General features: G+C 29.8%; 2 protein-coding genes across 2 annotated transcripts; both read right to left on the reverse strand.

The window, feature by feature from the left end:
* Positions 1–31: 31 nt before the first annotated feature.
* LOC126847442 (probable serine/threonine-protein kinase clkA) lies at positions 32–8,423 on the reverse strand. The gene is made up of 4 exons (XM_050587658.1): positions 8,296–8,423; positions 3,140–4,963; positions 2,536–2,868; positions 32–222 (listed from the first exon to the last, which is right to left on the reverse strand). Exons 1-4 carry the CDS (start codon positions 8,335–8,337, stop codon positions 214–216), a joined length of 2,208 nt encoding a protein of 735 aa, XP_050443615.1. The 5' UTR covers positions 8,338–8,423; the 3' UTR covers positions 32–213.
* A 4,288-nt stretch (positions 8,424–12,711) lies between these two features.
* Positions 12,712–17,382, reverse strand: LOC126846466 (uncharacterized). The gene is made up of 6 exons (XM_050585885.1): positions 17,104–17,382; positions 16,463–16,573; positions 16,106–16,345; positions 13,424–16,023; positions 13,256–13,361; positions 12,712–13,181 (listed from the first exon to the last, which is right to left on the reverse strand). The coding sequence occupies exons 1-6, from the start codon at positions 17,200–17,202 to the stop codon at positions 12,912–12,914; spliced, it is 3,426 nt and encodes a 1,141-aa protein (XP_050441842.1). The 5' UTR covers positions 17,203–17,382; the 3' UTR covers positions 12,712–12,911.
* Between the last annotated feature and the right edge of the window lie 1,951 nt (positions 17,383–19,333).

Here is a 19,333-nt window from a genome sequence, read left to right on the forward strand (position 1 = left end):
TAACATGTTTTTGTTGTATAATTTCTAACAAAAAACTATAACATTGTTTTATATTTTCTTTTAAATGTTAAATTGTTACATTTGACAATGACAAATGTATACACATTTATTAGTTAAAGAATTATTATCATTTTTTGATAATATAATTAGTAATCTCTGTGTATAACAGTTAAATATTTGATTCATGTTTTTCTTGTTGACATTTTTTTACAGTCAAAATATCTAAAACAAATAATGTAATATATAAGTATATTTTTTGATCACAAGAGACTAAGCACACTTAAATATGTTGCACCAACTATGTTGTAAGTTAAAATTCAAATCCTAAGTGCCTTACACATGTGCCTTATATTTATAAATATATATTTTATGTTTATTAACAATGTGTTGAATTTATTTCTTAAAGTTAAAACGGATTTTAATAGTTGTTATGTGCAGATTTTACAGTTGGCATTTGTGGTGGAAACCATTTGGAAGCGACCAGTAAAAACTAAGTATATTTTAATGTTATAATGAATAAAACATATTTTTATAATATTTTGCAAAATAAAAGAAATCGGGGGGAGGGGGTGGCTATGGTATGGCTCAGTAGTCACTCCGTACCTGAAGTTAGGCTTTGTTGTCAGTTATTACTTGAATCAACTGATCGGGTGGGTGACCATCTGGGGTTTTAGTGGTAGCCCATGCCATCTCCCTACTGCTAATGTTATATACCTACACAAACTCAATCAACACAAGCTATAATGGCTATAGATGCCGATAGATTTTAACAAGGCACCTCTAAATTCAAATTATATACAATTAATTATTTGAAAACCAAATGAGAGTTTTATTCCTAATATATTTACTTAATGGTTGATTAATTTAGGATGTTTTTATTTGCGGGAGAACCATAGATATATGCAGACCTATATTAAACAATTATCAGGCCAGCGAGTAACCCACAAAATTAAAAAAAAACTGTTATTTTGTTTAGAATGGAACGCTAAACATACCAGACTTAAAAGATGAATACAAAAGCTGCCCTGTAGACATTTAATTGCTAGCCTCTCACACAGTCTGCTATTTGATACGTATAGGTGGTACCCAAACACATAGAAATCTCTCTACTCGCCCACTTAGATAGACATGTCAAAAATAAACTTAATAGTTATGCTGGTTACTATATACAAATGCTTATTATTATAATTTAATGTGTAGTTATTTGACACATAGTAGTTTATTAGCCTATCGTAAGAAGTGTGCGTTATTCGTTAAGGGGATTGCATGCGCGCTGTTATTTTGACGTTTTAGACCAAAAAGCCAGACAAAATTTCGACTACTTAAGATGGTCTGATTTAAATTCTGTAAAAAACGTAAGAGTTTTTGGCAACTTTACTAGGTTATGTAGGAAACTGAATTTTTACTTTTTTTTATGTAAAAAAATTTGGGTTTTAAATTGAAAAAATTTCAAATTAAATTTATTTTATTACAAGAAACTGAAATTTTAAAACGAAAATCGACTTCCTACATAACATAGTAAAGTAACCAAAGAACACGAATCCTTTACAGATTTGAAATTGGACCATCCTATGTAGTGGACATTTTGTCTGGCTTTTTGGTCTAAAATAATTGTTTTAATTATGTGTTGTTTTCACAACTAACAAACTTGAATGAATGTTTTGCCAATAAATCGATTGAGGCCAATTATTAAAAAACTTTTGGCCACAACATAAAATGAATCATCACCTACCATTCGACTACCGTGGTTACCATTGTTACAAACCAAGTGTTTATTTTGGATTAGCAACAAAAATATTTCGAATGATATCAAGGCGGGAAAAAAGGAGAGCACGACGACATTTTTATGTGGGCGGACGTACGCGGAACGAGACATAAAAATGAATTATGTGGTTGCGGACTCGTACGCAAGCTGTTAAAATATAATAATATGTAATACCCATGTGAAAACCGTTTTTTTTTATTATTAGATAAATTGAGCGTGACGACAGATTTTGCTAATTATTATAACAATTACCAATATAACTTTTCTTAAATATTTTGCCTATACAAAACTCCTTAAAAACAAACCGCATGTAATTCCCTTAACAAATAAAATATATAAGCTACTATTACTGCGAGTACAAACTATACGGCACTGCACTGGCATAGACAATAATAGTATACTTCAGGCACTGTTATAGGAGGTTTGGAAACATAAATCAACCATCCTAATAACTATCATTTTTATTTTTCGCTTACTGGCATCTACTCCGTAGCCTAGGGGCACAATGGATACATATGCCTTACCCTCCGAAGCACGCTAAAAAACTAATGAATTAATGTATTGTAGAACTATAAAAAAAATAGAAGTTAGAACCTATGTGAACATGGCCGCGTTGTGACCTATCTATACTTCCACTTTTCCCCTCAAGCCGAAATATGTTTCATATAACGGTACTGAATAACCACTCTAGATTAGCCGACAAAGTCCCTCGACTCGATTTCTATATACGTCATGGAGAAATGGTATTATTGTACGTGTAATTAATTTACCTCGTTACTTGGATCTTTAAGAAGTTCTACTATTTCTCGAGTAAAATTCTCCATTTCAATGCCGTTGGCGGCATACGGTGGTATAGAACGTTGTAATAATGCTTCAGTAACGGATTCTACTACCTGTGCCAGAATTTTTTCGCCTTTCGGATCTTGGGACAATCCACGTGCGCTGGTACTCATCCTAAAGTTAGGTAAATTCGAATTTCTTGAACCGCCCGTGAAGCGGTTGACTAACTGATTATTACCGTACATTCCGTTGTTCGACATGGTGTTGGTTGGCAACCGACCACCATTCCCTAACGATACTCCATTCGTCATTCCCTGCTGTCCCTAAGCAAAATAAAAGTATTACAAAGTAAAATATGTCTTAAAACCCACATCAGCCTAATCGGGAAGTTGAAAAACTAATGGGTAGTTCCCATCATGAGATAGTAATCCAATAGTACTACCCCACGTATGTCGAACGTCTATGTTTGGACAATGCCCAAGTATGGACATTTGGCACGTGTATGGAAACCTATCGATCAGCTTCCTATATAACAATGGGAACTTCCCGTTAGCTTCCTAACTTCCCGATACTATATTATCCCGGTGTACTTACATTTACCGAGTACGAACTCTTCATCGCATTCTGGAGACCTGTACTTATGGATTGTCCGACAGTTAATAACAAATTCATTTGATCGGACAACTGAGAATTGGGGAAATTCGTGGTTATCACATTGAATATTCTCTGAAGACCATTCAAGTTGCAGTTAACCATGCGCGAAATTCTAGATAAAACGCAGTTCATCATTTTGGGGTTAATGTTATTCTGTAAATTACCCAAGAACGGTGGTAACAGTGCAGAAGATGGGGTCGGCGGTCGCTCTATTTGTGTTTCCATATTATAATTGTTGGGTATTTGTTGAGACCAGCTGGGAGCGTAATTTGGATATTGGTTGGTTTGTTGTGGATACCGATTAAAACCGTTGTTAGTGTTTTGTCCGGCTTGTTGATACGAACCAGACCCGTAAATTGGGTTTTTTCCGGGTGGTTGTTGCTGATTTAACCCGTAGTTTGGGGTTTGAACGGCTTGATAATTTTGGTTTCCATCGAGACCGAAATTCGTTTCGGATGGCAATGAATACGAGGTACCACCTTTAGGAGACTTGTTCAGGTCGACTATAACATTAGATGATTCCAATATCCCATTTTTATCGGCGTACTCGGTTATTAGGACATCGTTGGGATTAGCCATCATTAAGCCATCCGAATTTATTTTATGTCCTTTCAGCTGTCCGTTTGGCATATCTTGGCGATAATGGTTTTCCGGTTGTCCATTGATATCCGAAAGAACATTGAACCGATTTTGGGGCATTTGGATTTTGTTTTGTTTTTGTCCGGTATTAGTTGACATTTGGTGATTACTACCCGGTTGCTCATTCGTATCCCAAAGATCACTGAACTGATTTTGGAGGATTGGGATTTTATCGATTTGTCCAATATTAGTTGACATTTGTTGATTATTACCCGATTGCACTCCAGGTACCAATGTTTCGTAAAATTGGTCTAAGGGTCTTTGGGCTTGATCGGCATTGGTTGAAAGTTGAACTCCGTCAGTTAGGAATCCTTGTTCGCCGTTTACCGAAGGTAATAGTTTTCTAGGCATATCTGATAAATCAAATTCAGATTGTACAACCTGTTGTAATCCTATTCCTTCCAATTTATTTGGATATTTCGACTGATATTCTACTTCTTGGAGTTTATTTGGATAATTTTGTTGAATTTCTACTCCTTGAAGTCCAGCCTGATTCTGTTTCGCGTATTTACCGGAACCATCCAGTTGCATAGAAAATTGTTGGGTATCGAATAAATTTACTTTTTCCTGTTGGTTGGACTGTTGATTAGGGTTAATTTTAGAGTTCAATGATGGATTTTCATTAAGCCGCCATTGTGACGACGGTTGTAAATTAATACCAGATTGTGATTGAAATTTATTATAATTGGTATCCAATGCATTCATATCTGATTGCGTTTGTTGCATTAGCTGTAAATCTACGGAAGGGATTTGTTGACCGATATTTGATTGAAATTGAGAATTCTGTTGTTCTTGAATATTATTATCAGATGCTAATTGTGCTTGTTTCTTTTGTTGCATTTGAAGGTCTGGATACTGTCCTCCCACTGCATTCATTAGTGAAGAAACTTGTGGGTTCATCTGTCCCGATTGATAAGAAAGAGACGAACCGGCATTTAGATTTGCTGCACTTGGTAACATTTGTTGTAACGAGTTCGTGGCTTCTGCTGGATATCTTTGAGTACCCGAGAACCCAAATTGTTCATTAATACCATTTAACAATCGATTAGGATATAGTTGGTTAGTTATACCGCCGGATAGACCATTATTGGGAAACAATTGACTATTGACTCCAACAGCTAATAGCTAAAAAAATAATTGTCGATTACATATTTGCAACTTCTATGTAATGTATCACTTGTTTTAAACAAGAATTGTCTTTTGGGATTTAAATATAAATTAAAAATGACTACATTAAATTTGAGGCCAGTTCTAAATTTAGCTAAGAAAATAGAATAAAAAAGTATATTTAAAGTACATTTTATAAAATTATTCATGTACAATGTACAAAACACTCTGAAAAATGAAAATATCATGTTTTTTTTAAATATTGGAGGTGTTTTAAAAAATGACTAGTCGTGTTACAGAAAATCTGTGGTCAGATTATAAAAAAAAAAGATGTGTAAATAGTGTAGTTATTGTTTTTGTTCTAAATAAGTCATAATTAGTTCTTTTTAAAATCTAAAAACTATAGTTTACTTTAGTGATGTGACATAAATCCGGATTTCGGATTCTGAATTTCAAAATTCAAAAACCCGAATTCCGGATTTCAGAATGCGAAAATCCGAATTCTGGATTTCAAAATCCAAATTTCGAATTTCAAAATTCAAACAACCAAATTTTGTTTTTCACAAAGCTAATTTATATTTTTTGTATCTATAAATAAGATTTTTAAGTTTTTATCTAAATTGAAATGTATATATCAAATATTTTTTTCATGTAAATTTTAAGATATTTTATTTTTAATTTAAAATGTGTTTGTATAATTTATTTTCCCAGTATACATTTTTGGTATCGATAAGCTGTAGTTTGATATAGGGGAATTTATTAGAAATAAACTCTCATTTTCTCTCGAAAATTATAATTGCAATATTCTTGTTTTTCTTTATGGACACTTACAACACCTAAGATTATGATTTTTAGAATATTAGAAAACATTCAAAAGATTATCTTTTATCGTAATTCCCAGAGCTCTGCCAACTTTAGAAATTCAAATAGAAACATATATATTTAATTAATTTTTTTTAATTGCGAATAATTTGCTGAATATATTGCTTATTAACTGGTTGATAACTGTTTTTGGATGTATTCTTTTAAAGTTATTAAAGTTTATTACTTAGAATGGGAGATGAAGTGCAATAACTTGTCGTTAATAACATCGTTCCTCTATCGATAATTTTAAACTTTAATAACTAAAAATAATTATCAAAAACTGTTTATCGACCGGTCAAAAGTTTCAGAAAATTATTCTTAATTTATAAAATGTATTAAATATTTATGTTACCATTTGAGTTTCTAAAGTTAGTAAAGTTAAAGAAAAATTAAAAAATGTAAATTATATAATGTTGTACAAAAACATAAATCAAAGTGTTTTTAAAAAGAAAATCCTAAAAATTGTATCTAATTATTTGCCGAAAACGTGTGACATACATTATATTGACCACCCTGTAAAAAAAATATTTTTATACCTACAACTATCTGATAATAAGAAAACCGGCTTATTTGTAAGGCATGTGGACTTTGCTAGATTGTTCCTAACTTTAACTTTTGCGATAACATAGAACTTACAGTTACACAACATCTAGCCTACTACGTAACAAATATATTAAATATAATACAAACAAGTTTTAGTTATAATAATTTTTATTATAAGAAATTTTTAAACACAACGAAAAGCAGTTTTAAAATCTGATTTCCGGAATTACAATAAATGTCTGATATTGGATTCCAAAACCCAGTAGTCTACATGCATAATTTACTAATAAGCTGGTTTTCATACTATCCTTGATAGTCAAGTAATTACCGATATCGGATACAGCTAAACTGGTTTATCAATTATACAAATACATTTTAAGATAAAAATTAATTAATGGTCTAAACAACAGAAATCAGCATTACGAAACATTAAATTAAAATTTTTAGATTTCGGATTCCAAAATCCGGATTTCGAATTTCAAAATCCGGATTCTCGAACTTCGGTAAAACTCTGTAGACTGTAGCGCTTTGAGATGTTAAACTTTATTTTTTTTTTTTTTAATATTTAATATTCTTTATTTTTAATTGATATTTCTTTATTTAAAACCAATGGCTTATAGTCACCCTACTCCCGCCTTAGAAAATTATCAATACATAGATATTCTCAAACTGAGATGTAACCGTTCTGTTTCATTATACATTAAAAAAATGTAAAACATTTATTTTTTTTTACTTTAGGAATCTAGAATGATTTATTCCAAATAAATAAATTAGTAACAATTGTAAATTATTACTAAAAAATATTTAAACATTTTTTTTTATATGTTAATGATATGACAACTGCCTTCATTGTCAGTATTTTAGGATACAATTATACCTAATACATCAACAAAGTATAAAGGAACCGTTATGATTTTTTAACAAATGGTTTGATTTAATTACTACAAAATGACTAAATATTTTTCGTTCAAAAACGTTAACGTTATCCGTTATTGTTATTTAAACTATATTTTTTTAAAACATGGTAGTAGGAAAGTGGTAATTTATACCTTAAAAATGAACACTTTATAAAAAAATAGAAAGCAAAAATGTATTCCAATTATGTTATGTTACATATATTATTAAAGGTAAAATTGTTCTCAAAGCGATCCGGAGTTATTTATATGGGAATTACACATAAGAATTAAAATGTTTTAAAAAGAATAGGTATATTTTTCATTTTAATATAAAATTCGTACCGAGTACGAATATGACTTCATTATAATAAACGTGTTTATAAGTACTACTCAATATAAAATGATCTACTTACTTTTTTAAATATAAACCCTATTTAGGTAAGATACAGTCTTAACATGATATAATACATCATTAAATTCATAAGCATGTCTACGGTCATGCGGTTGCATGACGTGCAATCTGTAATTTCTAAGTTAAAACTCAAAAGTATCCTGTTTTTTATGTTTGGAGCTATAATATCAATATAGCAAAGGTAAAATAAATTGTAGAAAATACTATAATATTAAACAGTCTGTTGCTATCTGTAATATTGATTAGCTAATATACCTTAAAACCCTAAAAGTACGGGACTGGGGAATATTCGTTTATAATAAATGTTTATAAAATGTATCTAGTTTGTGTAAGTTCTTTGATAAAGTATCGGTTATCTTTAATAACATAATAATGATTTGAATGTTTTTCAACGACAGATTTCGTTATACTATATTTTTAAATGTAAATTCGATGGTCTCCTGGTTAAAGGGATTAAGTCAAAAGTGTTTATAGTATCTCTTTTTACCCATTTGTAAATTGTAAAGAATTAAAATTCTACTTTTATTGTGAAATAATAGCACCGACAAAAATGGAAATAACCGCTATCACCAGGAGATCCTTGAATTATAAGTTGGTATTTATCATTTTTAATTAATAATAATTGTAACTATTACCTGCGATAGAAAAAATATAAGTCCATATTTAATAGCCGCCATTCTTCGTACGTATTATGTTTTTGTGAACTAAGTTATACTTACGCGCTAATAATAATGAACGTTGACATTGTGCCTCTTTATAATATATGTAGTTTTTTTTTAATACTATTTACACATGTGTTTTTAACTGCAGTATATTATGTACTACGTAATCCATAATAGAAAATGATTAATATAAAAGAAACGTAGTTAGTATTTGTTCGTGAACATGTTAAATAATATTTAAATGTGCGCACTCCATTTGATTCAATGTAGATAGGTACCTGTTCAATTATATTAATGCCATTTTATTATTTTAATGATTCTTTCACATATATATGTGTACAGTTTTTTTTATAAGTTGGCAGATAATAACTTTTTTTTAAACTAAAACATATAAACATATTTGTACTTTATAAAACAAACAAGTACTTAGGCAACTTTGGTACAATGTTTCTAATGAGAAAAACAAAAACATTAATTATTTGAATTATACTCATGTTATTAAATATATCGAAATGTTTTTTAATGTTACAATTTTTTTTTTGTAAATATAAGTAACCTATTTAAATTATGTTTATTTGCATATAAGTAATTGTATAATTTTACTCTCTACTTCAAATGTCAACTTTACACAGTGGAAATTGACATAGCCCTATATTTTGCGATCTCATGACCTAAATCATAGGGATCTTATAATTAAATAATTAATCCTATGTTTAAAAGACTCCAAGCTTTAAAACCATTAAACTTCAGCTCTAATTTAGGAGTAGGAAAAAAGTTATGCATTGATTTGTGCACAAGTGTCGAAATCCTATGTTAAATCCCATTTAAACTTCAACCCTCGTGGAGCACGGGTTAAATTAATATTTTTCAAATTTTTTTTTAATCTTATTTTTATTGTATTTAGAAACTTCTTAGGTGGCGTCTAGGTTAAAATTCGAGAATCTACTTTCTTAGGATCACCCTAATATTCACTGTATTTTATGATATTTCTATCTTGCCCTTAATGCGTATAAATAATTAATAACTAAATCTAAGCTAATAATAAATTTACCATCCAGTGAGCTTTACTCAGAATCGTTTTTTCTAAATGCAATGATTTTTCATTACATTCAAATTTTAAAATACCATACAACTAAATGGTCGTAAGCCAGGTAATCCCATCATAGAAATATACTACCTAAAGTACTACAACTCCACCCATCACATTTATCTTGTCGAAGGATCAAAGCGACGAAGGACAAACTTCCATCATCATTATCTTATCGGCTTTTTTAAAGTTTCATTTCAGTATTTTCGCTATACCGTTTCAAACCGGTATTGAAATCAATACTGTACTACCGGCATTCATTTTCAATGCCATATGCCGTCAGCCCTAGGGATATCTACTAGACTTCTTTTGGACTCGGGGCTCCAGTGCGCTATCTGGATTGTGTGCTCTGTGGAAAATAATATTAAAATCAGTGACGCACTTAAAGGCTAAGCCCTTTAAAAATGCTAATTTTGTATTAGTTCTATACTCTATAGTATAGGGATTAAGCTAATTCCCCTAAGGGGATATTGACATTTTTTTTGAAGGCCTTTAAGACCATCTTGTCATATTACAGAACCTCTTCCATTCTTCTTTATTCTCCGCTGTCAGCTTTCAGTCCCGGTCTTCATAATTTTCTCCTCTGGTATTAAGGAAATCTTTACCATCCACTCAACGTAATCTTGGCCTACCCAACAGCCTTTTATTCCTTGGATTTTCTTGGAGCACTCTTTGTATCATAGAATTTTATTTTCTACACACGGCCTGCCCATTTTAACTTACTCCGTTTAATCTCGTTCAAAATACTTGGTCTATAGAATATATCCACCAGTTCTTGGTTGTGTCTTTTCCTTAACACTCTAATGCCTTGATCCTTGATAGGTCCATATATTTTTTGTAGTACCTTCCTCTCGAACACGTGTAGTATGTCTTCCTCTGTTTTTCGTAACGTCCAACAATGTGATCCAATTTGTTAGGTCAGGTAGTCAAATTTGTCAATTTGTTAGGTTAGGTTTTAGTACAAACAATTTTTTTATATAAATAAATACTACCTAATGATACCTATGTTTGAATATATTTGTTTAATGTGTTTCAAATAGTTATTTTTATATTATACGATTATATTAGTAGCTACCATTTGTTGAAAGTGCAAATTTTTTATTATTATTACAAATGTATATTAAACATACAGCTGATCAGACATAAATACGGCTTTAAATAACTAAATAAATTAAAAATTGGGATTTGGGAATTATTTTTTATTTTATTAATGATATATTACAACATACATTGGATGTGTACGCCGTACGGTGAAAGCAAATAATGGCTGTTGCCTGTTTCCCAGTTGTCAGTGTCGTATTTGTGAATTTTGTACGTATCCGGTTTCATACTTTCGTGAAAACTATAACAATAATATACCATACTATTTGTTTAACTGGTAAATTCTGTTATAAACAATTAGTTTTATTTGATATATTATGTTAAAACGCCTATTTTGTGTGTACGTGATTCGCATAATTCAATTATAAGACGCATATAATAATTAATAAATTACTATGGACTATGTGTAAATATTTTTCATGGAGTGATCGTGAACGTAATTTAACTTTGTCGAGTGACAAGGACAAAAATTACTCAAAAATAAAATGACTATGGCGTATAAATATATATATATATATATATATATATTAATGTATATACTATATAAGGCTTAAATCTAGTGAGAGAGAGGGAGCTGAAGAAGTGGGGGAACTCGTACTATATCGTATACGAAGATCCGCACAACAGAGAATCAAAGAAAGCCAGGCGTTACTGTATATCTATATTATATATCTGCGTTCCCTCGTTTTCTCGTTTCACGGGTTAACTACCCATACGACGCGCCTAAAGAAGTTTCACTTCAAAAAGTTGCGGAAACGCTTAGTTTTTAAGTAACAGCTACTTGAACTTAGAGAATTATCATGCAGCAGTCGACGACGTGAATCCGTAGTTTGTTACAAATTCGTTATCAGTTAACTACTAGGGTTGGTTAGGTTAGGTCGCTGCCGCTTCCAGGGAAGTATCAGGTTAGGTTTTTTTATTCCCTTTAGGTGAGCTATTTTTACCTCTGGCGGTTTGGGGGCGTGAGCCCTTAGGGGCTCGAAGTCGGCTCCTAGAGCCGGCAGGCGTAGAGAGTCGCTTTATATTATAGTTGTACGTTTTTTTTTTAAATTAACTAAATTAAAGATATCAATTGCATTAGCCCACGAAAAAGGGGTTTTCACGACAAATGTAGTGGTTATCAACGCAACTAGGCCCCGCCCTTAGTGTTTTTTTTTGTCGGGTACGTGACACGGCTTTGAGAGCCTGCATCCACGGCGGCCGCGTCGTCTCCCGCAACGATAATTTTCTAAGTTCAAGTAGCTGTAACTTAAAAACTAAGTGTTTCCTCAACTTTTGCATCATCGTTTTCAGCGTTCAAAAACAAATCGATTGAAAAAAAAAAATTGAAATTCGGGTCTGGGGTGGTAAAGTCGATTTGTTCCATAAAATATGTTTGTAATACACAATGTGTACTACAGAAATACATAAATAACCTATAAATGTAGTATAATTTATATATTACATACCTATTAGCAAACATTGAAGGGCTATTGCAGTTTGGTTGCTAACTTCCTTATTGGGATAAACAACTGTTTATTAAAAAAATAGCTCTATACGAGTGACATAGGTAGTATACTACTCAGTGTAAATATAAAAAAATCAAAGTAACAATTATATAAAATTTAAATAATTATATAAATTAAATAAAATTGTATAAAATAATAAATAAATAAAGAATAATAATAATAACGGTAAAAATAAAAACATAATATTATAATATAGTTGGCATCAACTATTGGAAAAATATTTATATCAACAAAATAATTTACATACAAATTAACAAATAAAGATTTACTTTTTTTAGTAATTTTTAATGTAATGACTAATGAGTTACTTTTGAAAACAACATATTACTCCAAAAATGAATTCAAAGAAATTTTAGAATAATCTTTTTAACTGTTAACTTAACATCAGTTAATTCATTTTCAAGTAACTTTTAACTTTACTAAGTTTAAATTAACAAACTAGTTTAAAACGTTCAGCGCCAGTTGATATCAAAATCTGTTTTAGTTTAATCCTGTCTGCCTGAAATCTGATAAGTGATACCTAAGTAAAAATTTAAGGCTAAATCTACCCTGATAGTATTATAAAATTATGAGCATAGCATCAAAAAAACATTTTTGTCTGCTGTAGCGCTGAACCTGTCAATAAAAAATAATGTTTTGCCAGATTTGCTAATTTAATTATAATTTTGTTTTATGATATATTAAATAAATCTATTTCAAACAACAGTATTAATAACTTTTATTAAAAAAATTCGGATAATTTACACTAAAACGTAAACAATTTAAAAACTCTAAAGCTATCAAGTCTTTTAAATTACCTATTTGTTGACCAAGATTGATATGAAACACTCAACTAGTATTAAATACTTCATAGCTATATAGCACGTGTTGATCACATAATATGACCCAAATGCTTATTTTCGTTGGCACACTACACATTGCACAACGTTCGTTTGATGTCGTATACAGACTGTATGAAACGAATGTCCACATTTGAATAGCACTAAACCATTATTTTTCCCTCGTATTAAGGGGTCCGAGTTCAACGGCAATGAACACCAAATACAAAAATCATTTTTCAAGTCTATCCTTGCGCCCCAATGCGATTTTTTAGTACATAAATCTTCATATTTCAAATTTGCACCTTTATCTTCTTCCAAAGCTGCCATAACAATTTTACAATTCTAATAAAACAGATTGGGCAACATTAATATACTTTAGTAAATTCTCAATATTATTTTACAAAATAACTAACAACCTTTGTTCCAATGGCTGAAATGTTATTATTGCTTTTCACTGTCTCAACCACTGAAGTTTTTAAACGGGCGTCCACTAATGACATTAAAACATAGCTTTGATAAAACCTATAAAATAGAATTGTTCAGCTGTAAATTATAATTTAAAAATTAAACTTATTAATAATTACCAAGTATCAATATCTCCAAGTGGTATTTTCTTTTTGTGTTTCGTAAGTAAATTTCTTACTATTTCCATGTCTAAATGTTTCAAAGCCAAGCCGGCTAAGTCAGTCCAAGAAATTCCTTTATTTTTTTCTCCCACAGAACCACAACTTAAACACACTCCATTTTTAAAGTAATAATTCAATGTGAACATTTTATCAAATAATTCTTCACTCTTATTGTTAAGATGCAACTCTAGTTGATCAATTGAGTTTAAATGAATCGACAAAATAACCTTTGAATACTTTGGGCTATGCAGCCTAAAATCCGACTCTAATACTATTGGCCATAGGTGTGGTACTTCTTTACAAAAACATTTTATCACATCTTCTAAACAGTTCATGGTTAAATTTTCATTTACTAACTTGGCAAATATTTTATTTAATTGATCAAAATCAATATTTGCTGTCGATAAATATTCAACAATCATTTTGCCAAGTTTTTTAAATTTACCATTTTCATTACTTAATGGAAAACCACATTTACACAACGGGCTTTTGTTATTACTCGTAACAATAAAACTATAAATAGTATAATATAGTATGTTACAATCATCAAATACATTCTTGTCCAGATCAGATAAATAATATAAAAATATTGTATTGCATTTGTTTAATATATCCGACTTCAGATGTGCAGAAAATTTCATTAGTAAATAAAATACAAATAGTGGTTTGATGTTTTTCTCATACCCAAGCGTACAGAAAGATTCAATTTGATCTAGTTTCAAAAACACGTACATAGAGTTCAAGTACATTAGAAGTGGTATTTCTATTTTGCAGGCGTTATTAGAATTCAGCTTCAGGATCTTACTGAATATAGTGTAAGAGCATTTCAATTTGTTTTTTAGTAAAAACTCTAACAGATTATCGACTTCCAAAATGCCTGCAAACAGTGTGATGAATGTACTAAGCTTAATATCTATTTTGAAATCTTCTTCCGTCATATAGTGAGTTAAAAATTCAGGATAGTCATATAAATCAACACTCAGAGTATCTTTGACATAGGTATTGGCCCATTTGGCTACTAATTGTTTTTCGAAACTATCATTCACCGCTTTTTTAAGAGTGTTAAAATGTTTTTCTTTTAAATATTGTTTAAATGGGAAATTTAATTGTTTCGCTTGTAAAACATTTTCCAAACTTGTTTTTACCTCCAGCACCCCGTCGACCAGACTTTGTAAGCATTCTATGTCTAGTTCTTGACCGGTCTGCAATTTTTTGCACACGCTCAGAATAGGAAATATATTTAGTTTTTCCCTATGCTCAAGATCTAATTTATAACTAGTAACGTCCACTTCATTCTCATTCATTGGTATAGGTTCGGAATAAATTGTAGCATCATTTACTTCGTACGGTACCAAATTATTTTTATTAGAAGTGGTTAAACTATTTATAGTGTCTTTAAGTGTCTTACTACTCTGAACAATTTTATTGGTTACATTTGATCCAAGTTCCATGAGCGTATCGTGGAAGACGTCGGACGTAGCCAGTGAAACAAAAGGCATTCCTGGAACATTCATTTCCATGTACATTTGATTTATGCTAAACCTTTCCTCGGTACTAGAATAGTTAACAGGTTGAGATTGTTGACACTTTGTTATTTTTTCTAAATTGAATGATATATTTGGTAATGACTTGGAACGCGGCAAGGTTTTTGATGTCTTTGATTTGATTGTCATTATTAAACTATTACTTTTCAATAACTTATAAGGTTTTTTGACGTAAACATTTTTTTTCAATGTGTAAATACCTGAAGGTGATATCGAGAACTTCTGTTTCAGATAATTAATTCGCTTTATTTTTGATATCACAGTTTTCGTATTGCTTGGTAAATTTATTTTCTGATCAATTTCAACGAGTGGGTATAAATTATCAATTATACGGTTGGTTTTTAATATTCTAGGATAATAATGTTCTATTAAATCTATACATGTATTATAACATTCAGATTCATAACAACTGATTAAAAAATCTTCAAGACGAATAATCTTATCAACAATCAGTTCACCGTTAGAAGATAAAACGTATATGCAATTATCAACACACTTTAAATTTTGTATATTACTGTAACCGTCATACCATAAAACAATGTTAATGGTTAACATGTTAATTATAAATATACTATTTGATGTAAACGTAAGAATACAATTGTTCCAAATATCACAGAGTTTCTTGAAATTTAATGATTGAGGTGGCCAATTTTCACTAGAAACCCTCGAAAAATCAATTGTCATAGAGTCATGAACGTTAAGAGTTGGTGGTATAGCTAAACAATATTTAAGTTGATGAGTACTTTGTACAGTACCGTTTATTTCCACTTCCCAAATTCTTGAGCCCGGCCTCGCTGAAAATATTTTTTTCTCCTTCCATTCGACTATACAACAGCCGTAATCGCCGTCTCTGGGTTTTTGTCCAATTTGTTTATACTGTTCCTTAACAATGTCACAAACATAACACCGTGTTAACGTGGATACTACCAACAAGTCATCCGAACTGTTCATTTGTACTACTTTTGAATCTAATTGTATCATGGTGTACGGAGGAGTTTGGAATATAGCTTTACGCTGTAAATACGTTAACAAAACTCCAATTTATTATCTTTGAACAAGTAACTTTTTGGTTAGCATACAATTTTATAGTACTCACGACAAACAGAGAAACACAAATCGACGTAACTTTGCCACTGTTGTCCCCAAAATATAATTGATTTTTCGAAGTCCATTCCATAGCAGTAATTTCATGTCCTAAATGCTCAGTTGACTTATTTAACATCTTTGCGCCTATTCCGTTATCATTCCTTTGTAAAATGCACACAATGCCTTTTTGAGTTCCAAAACCTATTAGTTCTTCGTCTTTCGATAATAATACTTGAGTAACTGAACCTTCCTAAAAAAATTAAAAACAAGTATTTATTTGATTAACAAAGACTTCTTTAATTTGTTTACCCGACTAAAAGACGAAGAGTAAAGTATTTAAGTTTAATTAATAGTTTTAATACATTACTTTGTTGGGCAGTAATTGAATGAATTCGCATGGTTGTCTTTGAAATACGTATAAACCTCCACTTGAAGCACCAAATATTATAAAGTTTTGTGAAACGTCAAAACTTGTATACTGAAAGTAAAGAACAAATTATTTTATTTTGGCTTTTTAGACTTCAGCTTGATCAACACATTTAACGATTCTTTTTTAAGCAATATACCTACATGTATTTTATATCTTCTTTATGTTTTGCTCAATCAAAATCTGATCATAAATTTTTTATATCAAATACTATACATTTTTTTGCTTCTTAAAAGAATGCTTTTAAATGAATTTAAATTAAATACTGTAGTCAAAACTGGCTGACAAAACTATAACTAAACGATAAATAACTTCATACAAAATTCAGTGGACAACTCGAATAGACGAGGAAGTGAGGTTTTTATTTCAGTTCCGTTTCCAAATATAATACTCACAGCCAGACTTGACTCGTTGTTTATGTCATAATGCTTTTGCGTTATGTTACAAATTTACAAATAAATTCATTTGATAATAATCAAATGAATCGTTTCAATCATCAAATCAATAATTTTGAATTAGTTAAAATCAGCTAGCTTAGTTCCCAATAAGTTTAAACGTATTTATATAAATAAATGACTTACCCTTATTCTTTGGGTAGCCTTTAAAGGAGATTTGAAAACATTTGCACAATCGATTCTATTCAGTATCAATATATGATCCGACGACTTATCTCCATCCATTTTAGAAAATCGTAATAAATTAATAATATGACATCAAAGGTAACAAAATAATATCATAATGATTTTCAGATTAAAACTTATAATAATTATTATAAAAAATGTATTGATCACATTTCTATTTTCTGTGGTCTTAGATTTTAATGTTTTCAATTTTACAAAACTGGTCCTCTCTTTTACTAACTACAGATGATAACTGCAATCAGCAATGTCTTTAATTGGCGGTTGGTCTATGAGACCCATAAAGATCTTATAGATAGGTCTATGGTTTGTCTGTTTTGGAATATTATCAGCTCTTATTAGTTATCACTCTTGTATTGATATCACAATTCACAAAAAATTGTATTACATAATAGCATCAAATACATTTTTATTTAATCTGTGATAATAGCATAACAAAATAATAATAATATTAATATGTCTATGCATAATAATATACAAATTGGATTGATCCTTTTGAAATCTTGATAGTAGCAATTAGCAATACAATTCTGTTAAATGTCGACTAATGATGGGAATCATTATCATTTTTATATTTTCATCAAAAATATTTTACTTGGGTACACGTTTTATATTGCAATAATATTATAATATAATACCTATTCAATAAAGTAGCTTAATTAGGGTTTTTTTTGGGAAAATCCAGATACAAATTGTAATATAAGAAATAATAAAGAAATACATCTTAACTTTCATTTATACTAAATATTTATTACAGAAAATTGTTGATTATTAAATATTAACGATATATTACTCATCATTCTGTATACGCCATAATTATATTCATACAATATTATGAAAAGATAATTTCTAAGTACATTAATATGATCACTGTACATCACCCTTTAGTCTTTAGAAAAGGAACTAAAATCCACCTTTTTGTTTACTGAATCGAAATCTGGTCTCAGAATTATTCTAGCACATCTATAGTTATTCTTGAAAACGTCTCCAGTCGCTAAAAAAAACGTTCGTCATATTTTGTTGTAAAAGGTTTTTAAATTAAATGATCTATTTATTATTGGGCAAAGAGTTGGGAATATTCCATTTAACTTTTGCTACAATTTGTATAACATGTAAAGAAAATGCTATATTTTAAAAATGTATTTACAAGTGCCACAACGCGGTCTAGAGACACTTTTTAGAATATAAAAGCTTTAGAATGCTGAATTTTAGGTAATACTGCATAAAATTATAACAAATATTAAAAAAAAAATAAACACATTTTAAAATAATTTTTAAATTACAGTTCAATCGAAAAAATTTCTTTGATATTTTCAAATAGGTACTCAAGATTATTAGTACTTAATATGTGCATGTTGTAATTTTTATAAATTTAAAAAATACGACTCGAGAGATTAATTTTTCTGATCAACATTTTTAACATATAAATTGTTTATTTCATTTAGTAAAAAAATTTTTTATAGGACATGGCATTTAAAAAAAATGTCATTGATTTATAATTTTTATTTTGAAAATCTGCTGAAATTTTGAATTTTGTACAACACACGCAGTAAATAGTTTCTTACAAAGCTGACATTACTTAGGTTGTGGTTTTATTCAATTGTTTTAACCATACTTAAACCGTATTTCAAAACAAAATAGCTATTCTTCACAGAGCAAATATAAGTTTTAGTACTCATTAAAATAAGTAACAAATTATAATTCGGGTTTTATAGTAAATAAACTATTTTAATTAGAAAAATCAATAGGGTAAAATAATAATTTTAACATTAAGCTGGCTTTGTTTTTCCAAATCAAATGCCATAAACCATATTATGTTATAATTAAATTGGGAAATTAAATATCTACAAAATTTTTCTTGGCTATTCAATAAGCAATTGAGTTGATGCACACAGCGAATTACTTAAACAAAATTATTTAACCCAAATTTTAAATTAAAATTACGCTAAAATAACAGTAATTTAGTAGTCCACAATAAAAATAATGGCAACTTTGTAATATTGGATAAGTTACATTCATTCATACCATGCTAATATTTTTAATACTTTTTAAATAAAATAAAATACTTTTAAGTAAGCCTAACGTGGTAACGTTTACAAAATCTGTGGTAGGTTGGCAGAAGTTGATATTTTACTTTTTTCAACTCCAAAGAAAATAATCTACTCTACGTATT

Source organism: Adelges cooleyi, unplaced genomic scaffold (genome assembly GCF_023614345.1).
Source record: "Adelges cooleyi isolate 19-005CV unplaced genomic scaffold, UGA_ACOO_1.1 ACOO_flye_CR_arks_rails_tigmint_CR_PRNA_108, whole genome shotgun sequence".
NCBI classification, from domain to species: domain Eukaryota; kingdom Metazoa; phylum Arthropoda; class Insecta; order Hemiptera; family Adelgidae; genus Adelges; species Adelges cooleyi.